Source organism: Lolium rigidum, chromosome 1 (assembly GCF_022539505.1).
Source record: "Lolium rigidum isolate FL_2022 chromosome 1, APGP_CSIRO_Lrig_0.1, whole genome shotgun sequence".
Classification (NCBI taxonomy): domain Eukaryota; kingdom Viridiplantae; phylum Streptophyta; class Magnoliopsida; order Poales; family Poaceae; genus Lolium; species Lolium rigidum.
Genome location: NC_061508.1, coordinates 343762716 through 343781884, shown reverse-complemented (window position 1 = coordinate 343781884; position 19169 = coordinate 343762716). Strand labels below are relative to the sequence as shown.

General features: G+C 50.7%; 2 protein-coding genes across 2 annotated transcripts; one reads left to right on the top strand and one right to left on the bottom strand.

The window, feature by feature from the left end:
- Window positions 1–3314: 3314 nt before the first annotated feature.
- Window positions 3315–6718, top strand: LOC124684502 (probable LRR receptor-like serine/threonine-protein kinase At3g47570). Its single transcript, XM_047218801.1, has 3 exons — window positions 3315–6096; window positions 6202–6407; window positions 6456–6718. Exons 1-3 carry the CDS (start codon window positions 3315–3317, stop codon window positions 6636–6638), a joined length of 3171 nt encoding a protein of 1056 aa, XP_047074757.1. The 3' UTR covers window positions 6639–6718.
- A 3027-nt stretch (window positions 6719–9745) lies between these two features.
- On the bottom strand, window positions 9746–12403 carry LOC124684501 (probable LRR receptor-like serine/threonine-protein kinase At3g47570). Its single transcript, XM_047218800.1, has 2 exons — window positions 10303–12403; window positions 9746–10208 (listed from the first exon to the last, which is right to left on the bottom strand). Exons 1-2 carry the CDS (start codon window positions 12386–12388, stop codon window positions 9853–9855), a joined length of 2442 nt encoding a protein of 813 aa, XP_047074756.1. The 5' UTR covers window positions 12389–12403; the 3' UTR covers window positions 9746–9852.
- Window positions 12404–19169: the final 6766 nt, after the last annotated feature.

Sequence of the window (19169 nt, the reverse complement as noted above, 5' to 3'; positions counted from 1 at the left end):
GAAACAAAACTGTCCAAGTGCAATACACAGAGACCAGGGTTGCCCAAAAGATTACTCACGAACTTCATGAGGTGTGTGCATGTCCCGGTGAGTGGATCGTAGACTTCTAGTGTCGGAGTTGCATTGACCCTATTGCACGTGTAGAAGAGCAACTTTCTACCATCATGCATGACCGTCAATGGCCTAAACAAATCGAAAGTTGGATCCATAGGTATCGTGTACACATTGACCCAGGTGCTTTTGGACGAATCAGTCAGGGTCCATATGAGGCATTGGTTTATTGAGCTTCGCCGAACCATGCATAGGGCGTCATTGAGACTGACCATACATTTATACTCATGTAGTTTGTCACCAGATATTATCGTTGGACCTTTGATGCAAACCTTCCATTCTTCACTTTCAAGATCAAAACCGAGAACATAGTCCTCGTTCACCCGCGGTATCGCAACCTCATATAAGAAGTGCATGACACCGTTAACTGTGACCGCGGAGCCAAGATTATAGCCGTTAGTGGGTAGGGGGGGAGTTGGAGGAGATTTCACCTGCCTCCACTTGGCGCCATCTTCTAATGTGAGAACCTTACAAGGATCATATTTGTTCATGAGGCAGACTACCTTGTACTTGCGAGATGGAACGGCACAACCGACGTTGAGGCTGCAGAACAATTCATGGTTCAACTCTACAGAGGTCCTCACCACATTCAAAGTGGCCAGATCTATCACACTGACATCGTAGTCGGCGATGCAAACGCAGGCAGGGCCGTTTAAGCTGTACTTGATCGTCCAAAGACCTGGCTTCTCAATCACTCTTACGGTGTTGCCGTCTATGTCCGTCAACCGCAAGGTGCTGTTGACTTCAGGGGGCAAGGAGGTGGTGACTGACAGGAGTAGCAGCTCCACGCGGCTTTTGTGCGTGGCAAGGAACGCCGGGCTGGAGATGAGAGCGCGCCACACTCTGGACACGCACCGGAATCTGCACGCAGGCTTCACCGGCACCCATGAGAGTATCTCGAAGATGGCATCATCTGGCAAAGACGGCAGCATGGTCACCGATGCGATGGTAGCAGAAACCATTATTGCTTCACCTGCAAGTTTCTGAGAGGGGAAGAAAGAGAAATATTGCTTTGGCATTGCTCATGCATAGCATCGATCGTGTAGCATCTGCTCGCTATTTATGGAGCAAACCTGCAAGTTTCTTAGAGGGGCAGAAAGAGAAATATTCGCTTTGGCATTGGTCAAAGCATCATATGGCATCTGCTCCATATTTAAGCATATAGAGCTGGCCACAACGGAGCAGACCTTGAAAAGAATTCTGATTCCCAGCTAAGTTTCCCCGATTTGGAAAGAGAATGTACGGTGCTTTGCCGTGGAAAGATATCTCGTATGGTAACAGAAACTGAAATCAAAGACGGTCTCTTCCTATGATTGGTAAACGAACCGGTACCATATACCCTCACTTTGTTCAAAAAAAAAACCATACCCTCACGGTCATAACAGGGCGTTAACAGCCATGAGTCCTTTACACCCAAAAGACCAAAAACTTAACATCTAGTCATAAGTAGCACAGGATAGAAAATGTAAATAAGCTTTTCGGCATCACAGGCTAACAGATCGATGGCATTGCAATAGTTCTAGACACCCAAGAATCAACCGACAAAGCAACATGTCACTAAACTGTCTTGGTGATTAGGCAAAAGAGAACAGAATGGAGTATAGCTAAATTTTGACAGGCATTAATTTGGATCGCAATGGTGGGAACAGGAAACCGCCTCCCGGGTCGCTCCCGCGGGAGCGATTCCGGAGCCTGGAGTTCAGGTGTTGTTTTGGTGGTGGTTGTATTGTTGATGTTAGGACTGGAATACCGAAGCGGGACCTTTTGTTTTCTTTTTTTTCTTCTTTTTTGGTTGTGTGCATCCGTACTGTCATTAGGGTATTACGTCGTTGCAGAGGCTGGGTGTATTGGTATCTCTCGATATTAATATATTCCCTTTATCGATTTTTTTGCATGTTTGCGAATAGAAACAGAGATTTCTCGGCAAGTCTTCTAAACCGCCTTTAACGCACCGGCCGCCACTCCATCCAACCCGCCTGGATCTGCACGCGTTGGCACTCGACTGCGGGTGCTCGAGCTGCCCATGCTTTGCAGAGGGATACGTCGGGGAATTCAAATTAAGCAGAGGAGGTGCTCCGGCAGGCGGCATCGCTCCTGCCGCTGTTCGACCTCGGGGAGGTCCGCGGCAGATGTGGTGGAGGCTGGGCTAGGCGGTGGTGCCTACAGGCGGAATTTGGCCAGACTTCGGCGAATCTACGCACAAAAGTTGTTGGCGTGAGCTGAAACTTCCATCCCACCAAAACTCGATGAAGAGTATATGCCGTAATCGGTTTGGCCACCTAGTCGTCGAATTTAGAGGTCGGGGGAGATTTTTAACACCCCCCTTATTTTTTTAGACGGGTCACGAGTTTTTATGGCGGTGACACATTGTTGATGTTATTTTATGGGATCGGCTAGAGCTGCTTGAAGAAGTGACGATGATAGTTCACCCCTTTATCTTATTTTGAGATTAACCGTAAATAGAAATACCCATGAAGGATAATTGCAACGGTGAAGTGTCTTCCAACCGTTAAAGTCGAACATGATTTCCACAAAAAACAGATGCCAGCGACGTGTTTGCACTGGCAATCATGGATGCCTGTGTAGACAACCTTTCACAACTCACAACCAAGTAAAAAAGGAAAAAAATGAGCCGCCTTCTCCTGTCACATCCATACCAGGTCCAACAAGTTGACCGGCACAACAGAATGGACATAAAAGTCTCTATCCGGCTGTTACGATTCAGTATCCTGAATAGAAAGTCAGTGCATCCATGGACTTTTCAGGCAGTCTTCAGCAGACAGCTCTCGTATTAGTGCACGCGCGTACACAGTACTCGTGCTGTCATGACAAGTACTACTAGTCCTGCTTGGCTGCTTGCTTCCACAAAAGACGGCCCGTGACTTCGTTTGATGTCAGTGTCAGCGTTTTGTCAACAAGCAAGATCGATTAATTTCCAGTTTCCGCTTGGTTTCTGTCAGCGTCAGGCAAGCTTCTTCTTCGTCGTTAAGCACAACAAATGGATTGCCCGATTGACTAGCCTCGTGCGACGCTTTCTTCTTCGTTGACGTGAAGGTTTTGGTCAACCACGGCACCGCCACCACACCTGGCCAGTGGAGCTCGATCGGTCTCTACTTAGTCCGTGTGTTCATCCATGAAAACATGATCCACGACGCACACGAAACACAGCAGTAGGACAACCTTTGAGTGACGCGCGCACGGCAATGGCTACGCCAGTGGTCGCGAAAGTGTTCCTGCTCTCGCTGTTGTGGCTAGCGGCGGCGGAGGGCACGGACCGGGACGCGCTGCTGGCGTTCAAGGCCGCCGTGACGTCGGACCCGACGGGCGCGCTGCGGTCCTGGACGAACGACACGTCGGGCACAGCGGCTAGCGTCTGCCGGTGGGCCGGCGTCAACTGCAGCTCGGCGGGCCGTGTCAGGTCCCTCGACGTCTCATCCCGCGGCATCGAGGGGACGCTCTCCCCGGCCGTCGGCGACCTTGAGTACCTCGACTTCCTCAACCTCACCGACAACGCCCTCTCCGGCCCCATCCCGGCCAGCCTCGGCCGTCTGAAGCGTCTCGAGTTCCTCAGCCTCTGCGACAACGTGTTCTCCGGCGAGATCCCCAGCGCGCTAGGCGGTGCAGAGAACCTCACCGTGCTCTACCTCAACGGAAACCGCCTCACCGGCGGCGTCCCTGCGTGGCTCGGCGCGATGCCGATGCTCGTCTATCTGACGCTCAACCAGAATGCGCTCACAGGCACCATCCCGCTGGAGCTCGCCAACCTCACCACGATCCAGATGCTCCGGCTCGACGAGAACTTCCTCGAAGGGGCCATCCCTGACGTCCTAACCCGCCTCCCACAGCTCCTGCAATTTAACGTCTATGGAAACCGTCTCACCGGCGAAATCCCGCGGGGGTTCTTCAACATGTCGTCCCTGCAGGGCTTCTCTCTCGCCAAGAACGCGTTCCACGGCGAGCTCCCGCGCGACGCCGGCGCGCACTCGCCGAACCTCATGTACCTCTACCTCGGCGGCAACCAACTCTCGGGGCCCATCCCAGCGTCGCTCGCCAACGCCACCAAGCTGCTGTTCCTCAGCCTCGCCAACAACAACTTCTCCGGCCAGGTGCCGCCGGAGATTGGCAGGCTCTGCCTCTACTCGCTGCAGCTGTCTGGCAACAAGCTCGCGGCGAGCGACGCAGGCGGCTGGGAGTTCCTGGACAACCTGACAAACTGCAACGCCCTGTACGAGATAATCCTTGACGACAACAATATCTCCGGCGCCCTGCCAAACTCCATCACGCGCCTCTCGCCGCAGTTCCGGACGCTGAGTCTCGCGGGCAATCGCATCTCCGGCGTGATACCGCCGGGCATCGCCAACGTCGTCGGGCTTCAGACACTCGACATTCAGTATAACCTCCTCACCGGCGTGATCCCGGACGGGATCGGGAAGCTCAAGGGCCTCCAAGAGTTGCAGTTGCAGGGGAACAAGCTCACCGGGCCTGTGCCGTACAGCATGGGCAACCTCACCAGCCTCCTTAGACTCGACCTGAGCGGCAACTCGTTGAACGGATCGATTCCTCCCAGCCTCGGCAACCTGCAGCGACTGACGCTGCTCAACCTCTCCGGCAACGGGCTCGCCGGCCATGTTCCCACAGAACTGTTCAGCGGCCTCTCGGCACTTTCTTCGGCAATTGACCTGTCCGGTAACCAGCTGGATGGTGTTCTGCCGCGAGAGGTAGGCCAGCTCGTGAAGCTTGCGCGCATGGTGCTCTCCGGGAACCGCTTCGTTGGTGACGTACCAGCAGAGCTCGGGAGCTGCCAGAGCTTGGAGTTCCTCCAGTTGGACGGCAACCTCTTCACCGGAAGTATCCCGCCGTCTTTTAGCAGGTTGAAGGGGCTCAGGAGTCTCAACCTGTCGAGCAACAGGTTGACCGGTACAATCCCGCCGGAGCTCGGCCAGATGTCGGGGCTGCAGGAGCTGGACCTCTCGCGGAACGACCTGTCCGGCGGCGTACCGGCGGGCTTGGAGAACATGACCTCCCTGATCGAGCTCGATGTGTCCGACAACAACCTCGACGGCCAGGTACCGCTGCACGGCGTGTTCACGAATAAAACAGGGTTCAACATGGCCGGCAACAGCGCACTCTGCGGCGGCGCTCCGCAGCTCAGGCTTCCGCCGTGCCGGTCACCAGCGGATTCCGGTTCCAACCGCGGCACCAAACTGTTACTCAAGATCGCGCTACCCATCATCGGTGCCGCTCTAGGTTTGGCGATACTGCTCACCGTCCTATGGCGGCGGCAAAAGGGAACAAAGTCCAGTACAGAGACCACATCGGCATGCATCCGCAGCGTGGTCGACGGCAACTTCTACCCGAGGGTCTCCTACGCCGAGCTGGCCAAAGCCACCGACGGCTTCGCGGAGGCCAACCTCGTCGGCGCCGGGAAGTTCGGCTCCGTGTACCGCGGCACGCTCTTCCTCAACAAGGCGAAAAAGAAGCCGGCGGCGGCACACGAGGCCGTGGTGGTGGCGGTGAAGGTGTTCGACCTCCGGCAGGTGGGCGCGTCCAAGACGTTCCTGTCGGAGTGCGAGACGCTGCGGAGCGCGCGGCACCGGAACCTGATCAGCATCGTCACCTGCTGCTCCAGCGTGGACGCGGCCGGCGGCGAGTTCAGGGCCCTCGTCTTCGACTTCATGCCCAACTCCAGCCTCGACCGGTGGCTGCACCCGGGGCCTGCGGACCTGCGCAAGCGTGGCGGCCTGAGCCTGGCCCAGAGGCTCGGCATCGCCGTGGACATCGCCGATGGGCTGAGCTACCTACACGACAGCTGCGACCCGCCGATCGTGCACTGCGACCTCAAGCCTGGCAACGTCCTCCTCGACGACGACATGACGGCCCGCATCGGCGACTTCGGCCTCGCGAAGCTGCTGCTCCTCGACGCCGCTGCCGGAAACACGGAGAGCACTATCGGCATCAGGGGCACCATCGGCTACGTCGCACCAGGTTTGTTTAATTGCCAACTGCTTCTTTTCTTCGCCATATGGACATGGCATGCCACCATCGGAAACTTGTCGATCGTGTCTGAAACTCTTGTGTTGTGATGTGCAGAGTATGGCACGACAGGGAACGTGTCCGCCGCCGGCGACGCGTACAGCTTTGGAATCACTCTCCTCGAGATCCTCGTTGGCAAGGCACCGACGGACGGCGGGCTCAGAGAAGGCCGGACGCTGCCGGAGTTCGTCACGGCGGCGTTCCCGGAGAGAATCGAGCAGGTCCTTGACCCGGCGCTGCTGCCGATCGAGGAGCCTGACGACGTTGCAATTTCAATCTCGACCGTGTCGACTGTGTCGTCGTTGTCCGAGGACAGCGAGGTGCGTGTCACGGCGCGGGACTGCCTGGTCTCCTCCGTCAGGGTTGGGCTCAACTGCTGCCGGCGAGCGCCGTACGAGCGGATGAGCATGAAGGAGGCCGCCGCCGAGATGCACCTCATCAGAGACGCCTACCTTCGTGCTTGCGGTGCAAAACCTTCTGTGTTGGAAGCATAAATCAAAAAGAGCAAAGTATGGAACAAACCTTAAATTCATAGAGGATGTCGAAATCGAATATGACACTTGTTTCAGGCTTATACTGTACAGAATATGACAGTGGTGTTGGGAATGAAAGACTAGTCGCCAGTGTACATATGCAGATACAACATCGATCAAGCATCTCATCATAGAACTGCAGCTACTGCATCGACGGACAAGCCAAAACCAATTCGTCACACAGTGAATTGCCTTCATTGACAGGAAAAAAAAAAGGGGAACATTGAACTAGAATTACACAGGATACAAGGTCGCATGACGTCGTACAGGAACTATCGGTAACACAGAGGTCAAAACTCAAAATGGCATTGCTGGTTACAAATTACAATTTGCAGAAACTGGACGCCATGATTTTCTAGGCATAATGCAGGTTGTAATCAAACTGAAAGTAATAGCACTGGAGGTTATCACTATTCCTCCACCAGCATAAGCAGTTAGCGAAGATATTTGAAATTCTGGATGCAAAGCTTATCATGTCAAATATGCAAATGATTTGTGGCCAACGTGTGCTACAGATATTTTTGAAAATGACCAGAACAGCTATAGAATATGATGCTCCTCGAAATGCATTTTGTGAGCCCTTGGTGTGAAGAAACTATATAACCTTTCCTTTTTAAAATATGCAGATAAGTTAATTACCTTCAATCCAAAAAAAAAGATACTAGTGGAGTTCACAAAATCAAGACAATAAACACAAAACGAATATTCCCACTTCAATGTCCGTACTCGAACACGCTGTCATCTAATGAGCGACACCGTTACATGATTGACAAGCCAAGAAATAGCTGCTCTTTTCTATTCATGCAATGCTTTGCATTATATAAATCACACCAAGTTTGGCAACCCAAGTTTGAAAAATTATTGACAAGTGGCGTGCGCATGAGAAGTTGGCCTAGTGGATTCTAATTTATCAACCGAAAATCGTAGAAGCACTATACAAAGAACATAATCTGAGTATCTGACACAGCCAATCCTGTTGGGGCTGGCCTCGGCGACACACGCCGAACCAGCCCCTCCGGCGACAAACGCCGATGCTCTCTCTCTCTCGGACTTGAGGTAGAAGAAGACACAAGGTTTTCCGGCCGCACGTACAGCCACGGCGCACAGACGCCTATTCTTTTCTTGTGTTTTTTTTGCTGGCCTACTACCAAGCAGTACAACGGGAGGCTTTATACATGGAGTACGCACACACGAACGCCACACTCCACTCCTACCACGCGCCCACGACGCGCTGCACGATCTGTTCGCCAGGCCGCGCGCACGGCGCGCCACCACACGCACGACGCGGTCAGCTCCAACAGATTCAGCTGCTCCCCGCTACTCTCGCTAACGACTCCGATGCGGCCACATACCAGCATCTGACCAGAACCAGAACACACGCACACACATACTCGGCACACCCGCCATGGCTACGTACAACCAAGATGCGCACGAACACGTTGGTTGTCGACACTCATCGCACGGGCGTGGCTTATTGCCAACAATCTCCCCCTAAGCCACGACCTGCCATCGCCGGAGTTGTTGCAGTTCCTGTCGTTGTCCTCGTCGCCATAGCCGCTGCTACAGCCTCACGGACGTGAACACCGCTGCATGACTCATCTCCGCACGAACAAGGCCACCTTCCTCGTCTTCAGCGCCACATGCCGCACTCCGCCGGCGACACACACCGGACAGCCACCGAGCTCCTCGGCGACACACGCCGAGCTCCTCCATGACGCCACGCCCTGCACGCCCCAGCTCGCGCACACGATCACGCACTGACGTGATCGACGCGGCCGTCCTACGCTCCGCTGGACATGCTCTTCTCCGGTGATCCGCACGCCCTCGGCTCACGCACATGCCGCGCCCTGACGCAAGCAACGTGGCCGCTCGAGCTGCCTCACCCGCCGCACGAACGGCTTCTCCTCCACGCCGCCGAGCCACGCCGTGCCACCGCAGCCTCTGCGCCACAACGCAGGTCCACCGCGGCCGCCGCGCTCCCCGCACGTATGGCATGGCCATGCTCCACGACTGTCGCAGCACCTCCACGGCCTCCGGCGCACGCACGCCGCCGCCGTGCTCACCACGGACTCGCCGCGCCACAGCCCCGAGCCACGAGGCTCTGATACCACATGTTGGGGCTGGCCTCGGCGACACACGCCGAACCAGCCCCTCCGGCGACAAACGCCGGTGCTCTCTCTCTCTCGGACTTGAGGTAGAAGAAGACACAAGGTTTTCCGGCCGCACGTACAGCCACGGCGCACAGACGCCTATTCTTTTCTTGTGTTTTTTTTGCTGGCCTACTACCAAGCAGTACAACGGGAGGCTTTATACATGGAGTACGCACACACGAACGCCACACTCCACTCCTACCACGCGCCCACGACGCGCTGCACGATCTGTTCGCCAGGCGGCGCGCACGGCGCGCCACCACACGCACGACGCGGTCAGCTCCAACAGATTCAGCTGCTCCCCGCTACTCTCGCTAACGACTCCGATGCGGCCACATACCAGCATCTGACCAGAACCAGAACACACGCACACACATACTCGGCACACCCGCCATGGCTACGTACAACCAAGATGCGCACGAACACGTTGGTTGTCGACACTCATCGCACGGGCGTGGCTTATTGCCAACAAATCCATCAGGGCTGCTAGAACTAAAAGAACAGCAACAGTCTCATGCTATCGAAAATTATGAAACCAATCATAAACTTGTTTGTAAAATGATGCATAACATGATGAGATGTCGCCACTGTGGATTCCAATTTATCAATCGAAGATCAGGGAAGCCCTATGCACAGATCATATGCATAATTTTAGGTGGTATCTACAGGCCAAGAAGAGTGCATCATAACTAATTACCAATTTTGTGATATGACACAAATATACAAAAACCAATTACCAGGCTAGTATGTCACATAAGTCAGCTGTAGGTGTACATTTGTCAAAATAATCTTACGGAGAAGAAATCAATAAAGAGCATGCTCAACAAATGATCCATTTAGAGCGAAGAATTGATAGTATTAGGATCTATTTGTTCCTTTCCTTCTTTATATAATGTAAAAGCAGTGCCCTGCTGGTTCGGGTCGAAATGTCTTCTCATGAGAAAAAACTGGGGAAAGCCTGAAGTTCTGAACTCTGAACATACCGTACACACTATCTCTCGGAAGAAAAAAAATCTAGCTAAGATTCAGACACGGAGACTAGCATCTCTGATCGTGCGCAGCTCAGCGGCCGCATCCCTCATGCTCATCCTCTCGTACGGCGCTGCTCTGGTGCAGCTAAGCCCAACCCTGATGGCAGAAACCAACCAATCCTGCTCTGAAACACCGCTAGAATCACCATCGAATTCCGTGGGGACAAGCAGCGTCGTGTCAAGGACCTCCTCAATCCTGTCAGGGAACGCCGCGCTGACGAACCCCTGCAGCGTTAGGCCATCGGTGAAGGAGTCATCGGTTGGCGACTTCCGTGTGAAAATCTCCAGCAGTGTTACACCGAAGCTGTAGGTGTCCCCATATGTTGAAACTTTACCAGTCGTGCCGTACTCTGCACATTAATTGTAAATCAGTCAAGCTAAGGAATGTGAGCTATATGTAGTATATACTACATCCGAGCATGTTAATTTTGGTATTTAAATTACCTGGTGCGACGTAGCCGATTGTGCCTCGGATTCCAATGGTGCTCTCAGAGCTGGCGGCGTCTTGGATCCCCGGATCAAGAAGCAGCTTTGCGAGGCCGAAGTCACCGATGCAGGCCATCATGTCCTCACCGAGAAGAACATTGCTCGGCTTGAGATCGCAGTGTATGATAGGTGGTACGCAGCTGTCGTGGAGATAGTGCAGCGCGTCAGCAATGTCCACCGCAATGTTGAGCCGCTGGATCGCGGTCAGCCTGCCGACATTCTTGAGCGCTTCAGGCGTCGGATGCAGCCACCTGTCTAGGCTATAGTTGGGCATGAGCTCGAACACTAGAGCTCTGAACTCGTCGCCTCTGGGGGTGATGCTGGAGCAGCAAGTGATGATGCTAATCAGATTCGGGTGTCGTATGGTGCGCAATGCCTCACACTCTGACAGGAATGTCTTGGAGGCACCGACTTGCTGTAGATCGAACACCTTCACGGCCACGAGGCCATGCTCGAACCCCTCCTTGACTTTCAGGGGCAGAGTCCCCTTGTAAACATAGCCAAACTTTCCTGCACCTATCAGATTGCTATCTGCAAAGCAGTTTGTGGCTTTCGCCAATTCGGCATAGGAGATCCTCTCGTAGTTCATGGCATCAAGTATGTCTGGTTGTGTCGTGCTTTCTCCACGTCTCGACTTTCTCTTGTAGCATAGGAAAATGGCGAGGAGCATGCCCGAGAAGAGAGATATGCCGAAGATCGGTATCACGATAGGAAGATGCCAATCAGTATGTTGAGTGTGCCTTGCAACACTAGGACATCGCAGCAGATGGAGCTGCGGAACGCCATCACAGAGCTCGCTGTTCCCGGTGATGCTTATCCCGGTCAGGTTTGCAAACACGCCATGGAGCGGCACCTGGCCTTCCAGATGGTTGTAGGACACGTCCATCTTGATCAACGAGCTCACGTTCCCCAGCTCTTCAGGGATTACTCCCGTCAGGTTGTTCCGTGAAAGGTACAGCTCCTGCAGCCCGGACATCTCACCAAGCTCTGGCGGGATGCTTCCTGACAATCTGTTTCTTGTCAGGTTGAGCCTCCGGAGCCCCTTCAGCTTGCTCAGCAATGGTGGGATGGTTCCGTTGAAGAGGTTGTTGTCCAGATCGAGCAACTCTAAGCTCTGGCAACTATCAAGCTGCTTTGGTATCTCGCCGTTGAAGAGGTTTCCGGATAACTTCAAGAATCCGAGGTTTCCAAGGCGGATGATGCCGTGAGTAAGCGGGCCCTCGAGCCAGTTGTTCGACAAGTCCATTGCTTGAGATAATGATGACAGGTCGAAGAGCTGTCTCGGGACTTGGCCAGTAAGCTTGTTGCCGGAGAGATTGAGAAGAACCATCTCCTGTAGGTTACTGAGGGTTGGAGGGATGGATCCACTCAATTCATTGCTGCTCAGCACGAGCTTGGACCCTGACATGTGATTGCCCCCGAGGTTTAGTTCCAAAAGCTCCCTCGAGAGGCTGCTAATGGAGATTGGCATCGCACCAGTGAAATTGTTGTTGTCGAGAGAAAGCCTTTGTAGGTCGCTGCAGTTTGTCAAACGGTCCAAGAACTCCCACCCAGCGCCATCAGTTGCAGCCAAGTCATTGTTGGACATCTCCAGTGCATATAGGCACAACGTCCCTATCTCTGGTGGCACCCGACCAGTGAAGCCGTTGTCGGAGAGGCTGAGATATCTCAAGCCGGACGCATTTGCTAGTGTTGCTGGAATCAACCCAGTGAGTCTGTTGCCGCCGAGGAAGAGGCCCTCAAGGTTCTTCATGCCCGTGCCTGCGTACGGCGGAAGGCTCCCACCGAATGCATTGTCCGCGAGAGACATGTCTTGCAACAAGGACATGTTGAAGAATCCAAGTGGGATATCACCACCCAATTTGTTCTGGGAGACACTAAGTGTTCGGAGGAGAGGAAGTCGCGAGAGGCCAACAGGGAGATTGCCTTTTAGAAGATTCTTGTCTAGCATGAGGCTCGCAAGCTTGGTGAGGTTGCCGAGCGACGGCGGTATCTCTCCCGACAACGAGTTGCCATGGAGCCATAGGTAGGTGAGATTTGGCATAGTCCCGAGCCAGTCGGGGATGCCACCGGCGAGGCTGTTGTTGTTGAGGTACACATAGGCGAGGCCGGTGCAGTTGCGGAGGCTATCAGGTATCACCCCGCTCAGCCCGTTGTCGCAGAAGCTGAGGTAACTAAGACGTCGCAGCCGCCCGAGGGTCGCTGGGATGCTCCCCGAGAAGGCGTTCTTGCTGAAGTTGAGGGTCTCCAGGTAGGTGAGGTTGCCGATGGCAGGGGAGATGGTCCCGGAGAGGCCGGACACGCCTAGGGACGTCACGTGCCCGTGCTCGCAGGTCACCCCTTCCCACCGGCAGAAGTGCGCCGTGCTGTTCCACGACTGGAGCGTGCCTGACGGGTCCGACACGCCTGCCCTGAATGCCCTCAGCGCGTCCCGCTCGGGGTTGCGGCTCTTGCTTCCCGCCACAAGCTGTACGGCCAGCAAGAGCAGAAGCAGGAACACTGCCAGAGGCCGTGCAGTAGTTGCCATATCTCGACACTAGTGCAGGTAGCTAGTTTGGACTGTGTACAGTGGAGTGAGTATGATCACGAAACTCTTTAGATCATGTGTGTCAAGTGCTTTGGCATGCACACAACTTATATAGGCGTGGTGCTGTGCCAGTGTTAGTGCTAGTGTTGGAAGGCATCTCGGTTTGCCGTGTAGAGCAGGGTGCAAACGCAGTAATGCAAGATGCAATCATCATGCATTAAAATGCCACTCTCCACTCAGCAGCAGCAGCAGCAGAGCATGCCACGCATGAACTGACCGACCTTTCCTTCTGGAAAACTTCAAAGGTGTGGGTGAATGTTACTATAGGCTATAGCTAATCGGCTAGGTGTTGACCTGACAGGTGGTCTTCTGGTTAGCATTATTAGCTAGTGGCTGTCAAAGACAGCAACCAGTTTGTTCTCTTCCGGTGGAAAATCTCTACTCCAACCTAGCATTTTCTCCTAGCTAGCTTCCTGGGGAGGTGGAGATGGAAAATCTCATGGAAATTTTGTGGAAATTTCTGCTGCATTATTACATGCGGTCCTGGCTGTCCGGGCAGACAAATGAGAGGCCTCTGAAACCAATCTCAGTTTTGGACAGTCCTTGGTTATCACATCGATGAATTCGGCAGCAGTTTGACATTACATTGAACACGGAGGCTTTTGTTGCCTTGTCATATGAGATCATTTTGGTAGGATGTTTCAAGGAACCTGAAGATGTAATTCACAGAGCTAGAGGACGAAATATTTGGAGAACTAGATGTAACTTTGTTTTTTTACGGAAAAAAGTAGTATCCTACTGAAATGAACATACATATTCTGTTTATTTCTTACAAAGTGTACAAAACAATCGCACAGAGACAAAGAGAGCAGATAGAAAACTGGTTAGTCTTATCTTATTCATTTCAATAGGAACTTGGTTGTCCTTCATTCTGCTGCATTCTATATGCCAAGACTTGTCAAATATAACAGTGATTTTTTTGTTCATTTACATATATAGTTGTGCCGACGCAAAAGTGGTGCCCTATTGACATGGAAAACTGGAAAGGTGATAACAAAATTTACTCCCAATTTTCAGCGCATGTTGCTGGCTTTTGCCGCATGTTGCACGTAACTGGTCACAGGTGGGAAAGATTAGCACTTAGCAGGCAGTGGCGACCTTATGGGGCTTCTGGTGCAGACCAACAGAGGAGGCCGCTCCGCTTGCAAGTGCGCAAAGGTGGCGCACCAGCAGGTGCCAAGCGCAAAACCCTAGTTTGGTTACGATGACAATGTTGTGGGAGCAGTTGTTCACGTGACTAGTACGGCAGATCTATTAGTGTGACAGCACTAAGAAATATTGAGACTCGTTCAAAGTTCAAATTCTAAACCCGCTTCTATCTATAATCACACTTATTTTTGTTAGGAAGGCTACCTCTTTAGCACGGGATAGGTCCTTGGATGAAAGTTCACTCACGACTGCTTCAAAGCCTCTGAAGAAGAAGCTGGCGCCATCCTCCACAGATAACAGAGTTAAGAACTGCTCATTTATACTATGAAGTGCACGTCCTGTATGTCTGCTAAGCAATTGGACTGTATGAATTAGGAACTAGCAAGTAATTTTTACAAGAGGTTCTGCTAAGCTGAAATTCATCTTCCACTTTTCCACAAAATGACGCACCATCGCAATATCTTACCTTAACTTTATTCCAATTGTAAAAATCTGCAGATTTAACTGAAATATTTCTCAGCAATGTACAAGTGCAGTGCCAATACAGTATCACTGCATGGAATATATCAGAAAGATTGCTTGAAGCGGGATTACTGAAGAAAAGATTCAGCATACTCAAACACAACAAGAACATAATACAGTGTGTGCAACATCCACGCAAGTGACGAGTGGAAGGGCCGTCGCTCAACGGATAAAAGTTATGACTGAAAGTCACTCAGAGTGATTCGGTAACAATCCTCAGATTGGATATTTAGTGGGGTAATCATTCATAAACCGATCAAAACTCGGATGAAGGTAAGATAACCAGTGTAGTGAACTGCTCAGTTCAGTTATACGCCGAACTACAGAACATTGGAATATTGGTGCCAGTTATGGATATTCGCCAGCCGTGGCTGCTCTAGAACGTACCTGGATTCTGCAATCCGTCGTCGCTCAAGATGCCGGCAAATTCAGCCGCCTTGCCATGTAGTCAGACGAACCTATATTTGTTTCCTTGCGTTGATCACACACGGTCAGGTTCCTGCACCACCTACCACCCCTCCACCCTGCAGCTCGATCAGCACCAAAAGTTTCAGTCATCCCCACTAGGGCCCATGAACAAACAGATACGGAGCAGAGATATATGTTACCACCTACAAGTGGAGGACCCATTTGTTGGACCCCTCGACGAACCACGGGATCCAGTGGAACCAAGGCGGAATCCCTTACAGGCACACGACGCCGCTGTCCTTGGCGATGGTTATAAACCATCGCTAACTGGCGATGGGTAGCTCCTTGTATTGGACATGGGCCGTGGACTGCTAGATGGGCCACGTGTAGCTCTTTTGAGGTCTCTTATGGATGATGTAGGTAGGGTTAAATTTAATAATGCTCGCCCTGATGAGTTTCAAATATCTATGCTCTAAAGACTAAACCGAATTAGCTTTTTTGGCATAGCGGCAGCGCCACAGAAACATGTGCGCCATATATTGGTGCTGACATTTTTTTCCAGGAAATCCTCAAAAAAATTGATTTTCATTACCATCAGGATAATGAAAACATAAAGATATCCAAAAGCAAAGAACGCAATGAAAGTCGGTGCCGCCTACTGCTAGCGTTTTTAGATGGATTGCGACTAGAGGTGCAACCACTGTTCAAAAAATCAGTTGATATACTGATTTATCGACCAATTTATCGTGAATCGGGTGGACATCGATAAGATTTCAGCATATCGGCCAGTTTAGTGCGCCACCGATATTTTAGCCGATTTTCTGCATGAGAGCCGATATTTCATCCGATTTTCACTCTCATAGCCGATATTTCGGCTGATTGTCAGTGAAATTTGAATAAAATTTGGTATGACAGTCGATATTTTCGTCCTATGATTTTGTAGAATTGTGCATTAGCTCAAATTTTCCATTATTATTGATTCAAATGCAAGGAAATCAATGTAATACTTATGTGCAATCCTCCAATATTAATTTTTGCATAGCATATTATAGAAATTTTAGTGTAAAAAATTAGGATTTACAAAACAATAAGCCGGATCTTGAAATAGACGAAGTCGCCACAGGCACCTCGCTGTCGACGGGAACGTCGCCTCCCATTGAAAGAATATTCCGCCTTTATGAAACACACAGATGTCAAATCTGGAGTTTAAACTCTGGTGGGCTGGGGATACAACCACCCTCTTAACCACCCAACCTCACGTTAAAATGCACGCCTTGCCCGACTCTCTTTGCATTATAAAATAGTTGGAGCACAAAATAAGGTATCTGCTGGAGCACCGCCGCGCCTTAGCCATATATTAGGGCTTTTTGGATGCCACTCTGAAGTGAGACTTCTGTTGAAGATGTTCTAAAAACACAACAAGATCTCGTTTCCAGTAATGTCAGCATCTCTGGATAGGCAACACTTAGCATTAATGACGAACCGACTCCGGCTACGTGTACGAGTAGGTTTGGACAAGTAATCCAAGTACGTAGGTCTTGATTTGTATTCCGAATAGGATTAGAGCTCATGCCAATGCGTGTATATAAGTAGGCATTAGTGCTCCATCGATTTCTATTTCGCGTGCGTTGCGTACGTGAGCAGTAGCTAGATATCTACGCGTGCATCTGCGAGTTCAGATTTGCTGACAGACCAAAGCCAACAGACCGCTCGCAATAATGGCGCACCACGTCGAGCACCTGCACTCGGCCGAAGCCGTCGACGATGCCATCGTCCGCGAGGCCGAGACAGAGCGTCTGGTGGTCGTCCGGTTCGGCCACAGCGTGCACCCTGACTGCCTGAGCGTCGACGCCGCCATGGCCGCCGCCGCCGAGCTCGTCGGCCCCGTCGCTGCGCTGTACGCTGTCGACATCGAGGAGGTGCAGGATTTCAACGCCATGTACGAGCTCCACGACAGGCCCTGCACTGTCATGTTCTTCCACGGGAATCGGCACGTCGACGTACGCGGCCCCCACGGCAGTAGGGACGACATCGCCTGGGCCGCATACAACGCCGATGAGTTCGTCGGCCTTGTCTGGACGGTGCACGAGAGAGCCACGGCTGGCCGCCGACTCGTCGACCTCGACTAGGAGCTGTCAGCGGTTGTGTAGCATGGTTCTAATTAAGATTTTTCTTTTCAAGATACATTGATTCTACTAGCATCGTTGTCCATGCGACCATGCACGTATTTGATAAATATCAATGTTTGAAGACCACACAAGTACTTTCACAATGTGTTTGAAAACTACTTTCGAAATACTCTTGTCAGGCATGATCAGTGGCAATTTATGTGGTCGGGGGACTGCTATAGTTGTTTTCAATAGCAGGGGTGTTAAATAACACTAGTAAATGCGCACTTGCACGCACTCGTATTCTTATGAATTTGCTATTCTTTGCTATGTCGGCCTTTTAAAATTTCGAATTTTTAACTCGGTGACCCGTGAGAGATTAATACAAACATTGCAGAAACATATTCAAACATAGAAAATTTATAATCTACACATACTGTTTTTATTTCATCAAAATCATTGAGGTTCACTTCAATAAAAATCAATCGAGAACCAAAGGAATAATATTTTACATCCATGGAGGAGAGGAGCGTCCCGAGAAGACCCGATGATTCATTGGCTCACTATCCTTTTGAGACAAAACGGTGATGACTACATGTGGCGTTACTGCTACTGTTTCTCAACGAAGGGTGAAACAGTTCTAGCAGATGACACATAATTCTTTTTCCTTGCTGCTAGTAGCCAACAGTTGCATAACTACAAGGAAAATTCATTGAAAACAGAGCAGTTTCAGAAAAATGAAGAGTAGTTTAAGAAAAATTCGTCGACCTCGACTAGGAAGGAGCTGCCTGCGGTAGTGTAGCATGGTCCTAATTAAGATTTTTCTTTTCAAGAAATATACATTGATTATGCTAGCATCGTTGTCCATGCGACCATGCACGTATGTAATATCTATTGTGAAGTGTATATGTGGATTGCCTAGCCCTTTCCATCAGTTCGGACTTTTGGTTCAACTGGCTAGTGCATGAAGCTTAACATGGTATCAAAGCCCCAGGTCTCAAGTTCAAATCCTGGCTTTCACATGGTTTTCGCAATTAAGCCTAAAAATTGATGTTGCCCCCCTCTTTAGCCACCGCTGTTTCGGTGTGCTCTTCTTCTTTCACGTGTTGACTTTCTCTTCTCCCGTCACACGCGAGTGGGGGTGTTATGAAGTGTATATGTGGATTGCCTAGCCCTTTTCATCAGTTCGGACTTTTGGTTCAAGTGGCTAGTGCATGAAGCTTAACAATATCAATCTTTGAAGATCACGCAAGTACTTTCATGAAATAAGCTTGTCAGGGTGGCGATTTATGTGATCAGGGGACTCCTATAGTTGTTTTCAGTAGCAGCTAGCAGGGGTGTTAAATAACATAATAAGGGTCTATATTTTTTATATTGTATTACACAATTAATTTCTGAACACTTATTTATAGTATATTTTGCTTCTTGAATATCGATCCAAGACAATCTTAGAGCTATCTAACAGAACGTGATCGAGTCCATCACGGTTCCGGTTAACTTGTATATATCAAACCTAGCAGACATGGGCTAGATTGCGTTGTATTGCAAGTATGTAATCATTTATAAATATAGATCAATGAAACAGTCGAGGTGTGCAACTGCAGCCCGTCATTCTCCTACATGGTATTAGATTAGCCGTTCTGTTCCTCGACCTCTCCCTCAAACCCTCGCTGCCACAAACCCTAGCAACCCTTGTTCCTCCTCTCACACCATGACTCCCAAAGAAATCGAGCAAAGGGAGGCCGAGCTCAGTGAAGGAGATATGCCCTAGAGGCAATAATAAAGTGGTTATTATTTATATCTTTATGTTTATGATAAATGTTTATATATCATGCTAGAATTGTATTAACCGAAACATTAGTACATGTGTGATATGTAGACAACAAGAAGTCCCTAGTATGCCTCTTAAACTAGCTTGTTGATTAATGGATGATTAGTTTCATAATCATGAACATTGGATGTTATTAATAACAAGGTTATATCATTATATGAATGATGTAATGGACACACCCAATTAAGCGTAGCATAAGATCTCGTCATTAAGTTATTTG

Excerpts from the sequence above, each read along its gene's own strand:
- LOC124684501 (XM_047218800.1), bottom strand. The coding sequence starts at position 12,388 with ATGCCAAATCTCACCTACCTATGGCTCCATGGCAACTCGTTGTCGGGA. Across the intron at positions 10,209-10,302 it reads AATCGGCTACGTCGCACCAG|AGTACGGCACGACTGGTAAA; the intron begins GTAATTTAAATA and ends ATTAATGTGCAG.
- LOC124684502 (XM_047218801.1), top strand. The coding sequence starts at position 3,315 with ATGGCTACGCCAGTGGTCGCGAAAGTGTTCCTGCTCTCGCTGTTGTGG. Across the intron at positions 6,097-6,201 it reads CATCGGCTACGTCGCACCAG|AGTATGGCACGACAGGGAAC; the intron begins GTTTGTTTAATT and ends TGTGATGTGCAG. Across the intron at positions 6,408-6,455 it reads CGATCGAGGAGCCTGACGAC|GACAGCGAGGTGCGTGTCAC; the intron begins GTTGCAATTTCA and ends TCGTTGTCCGAG.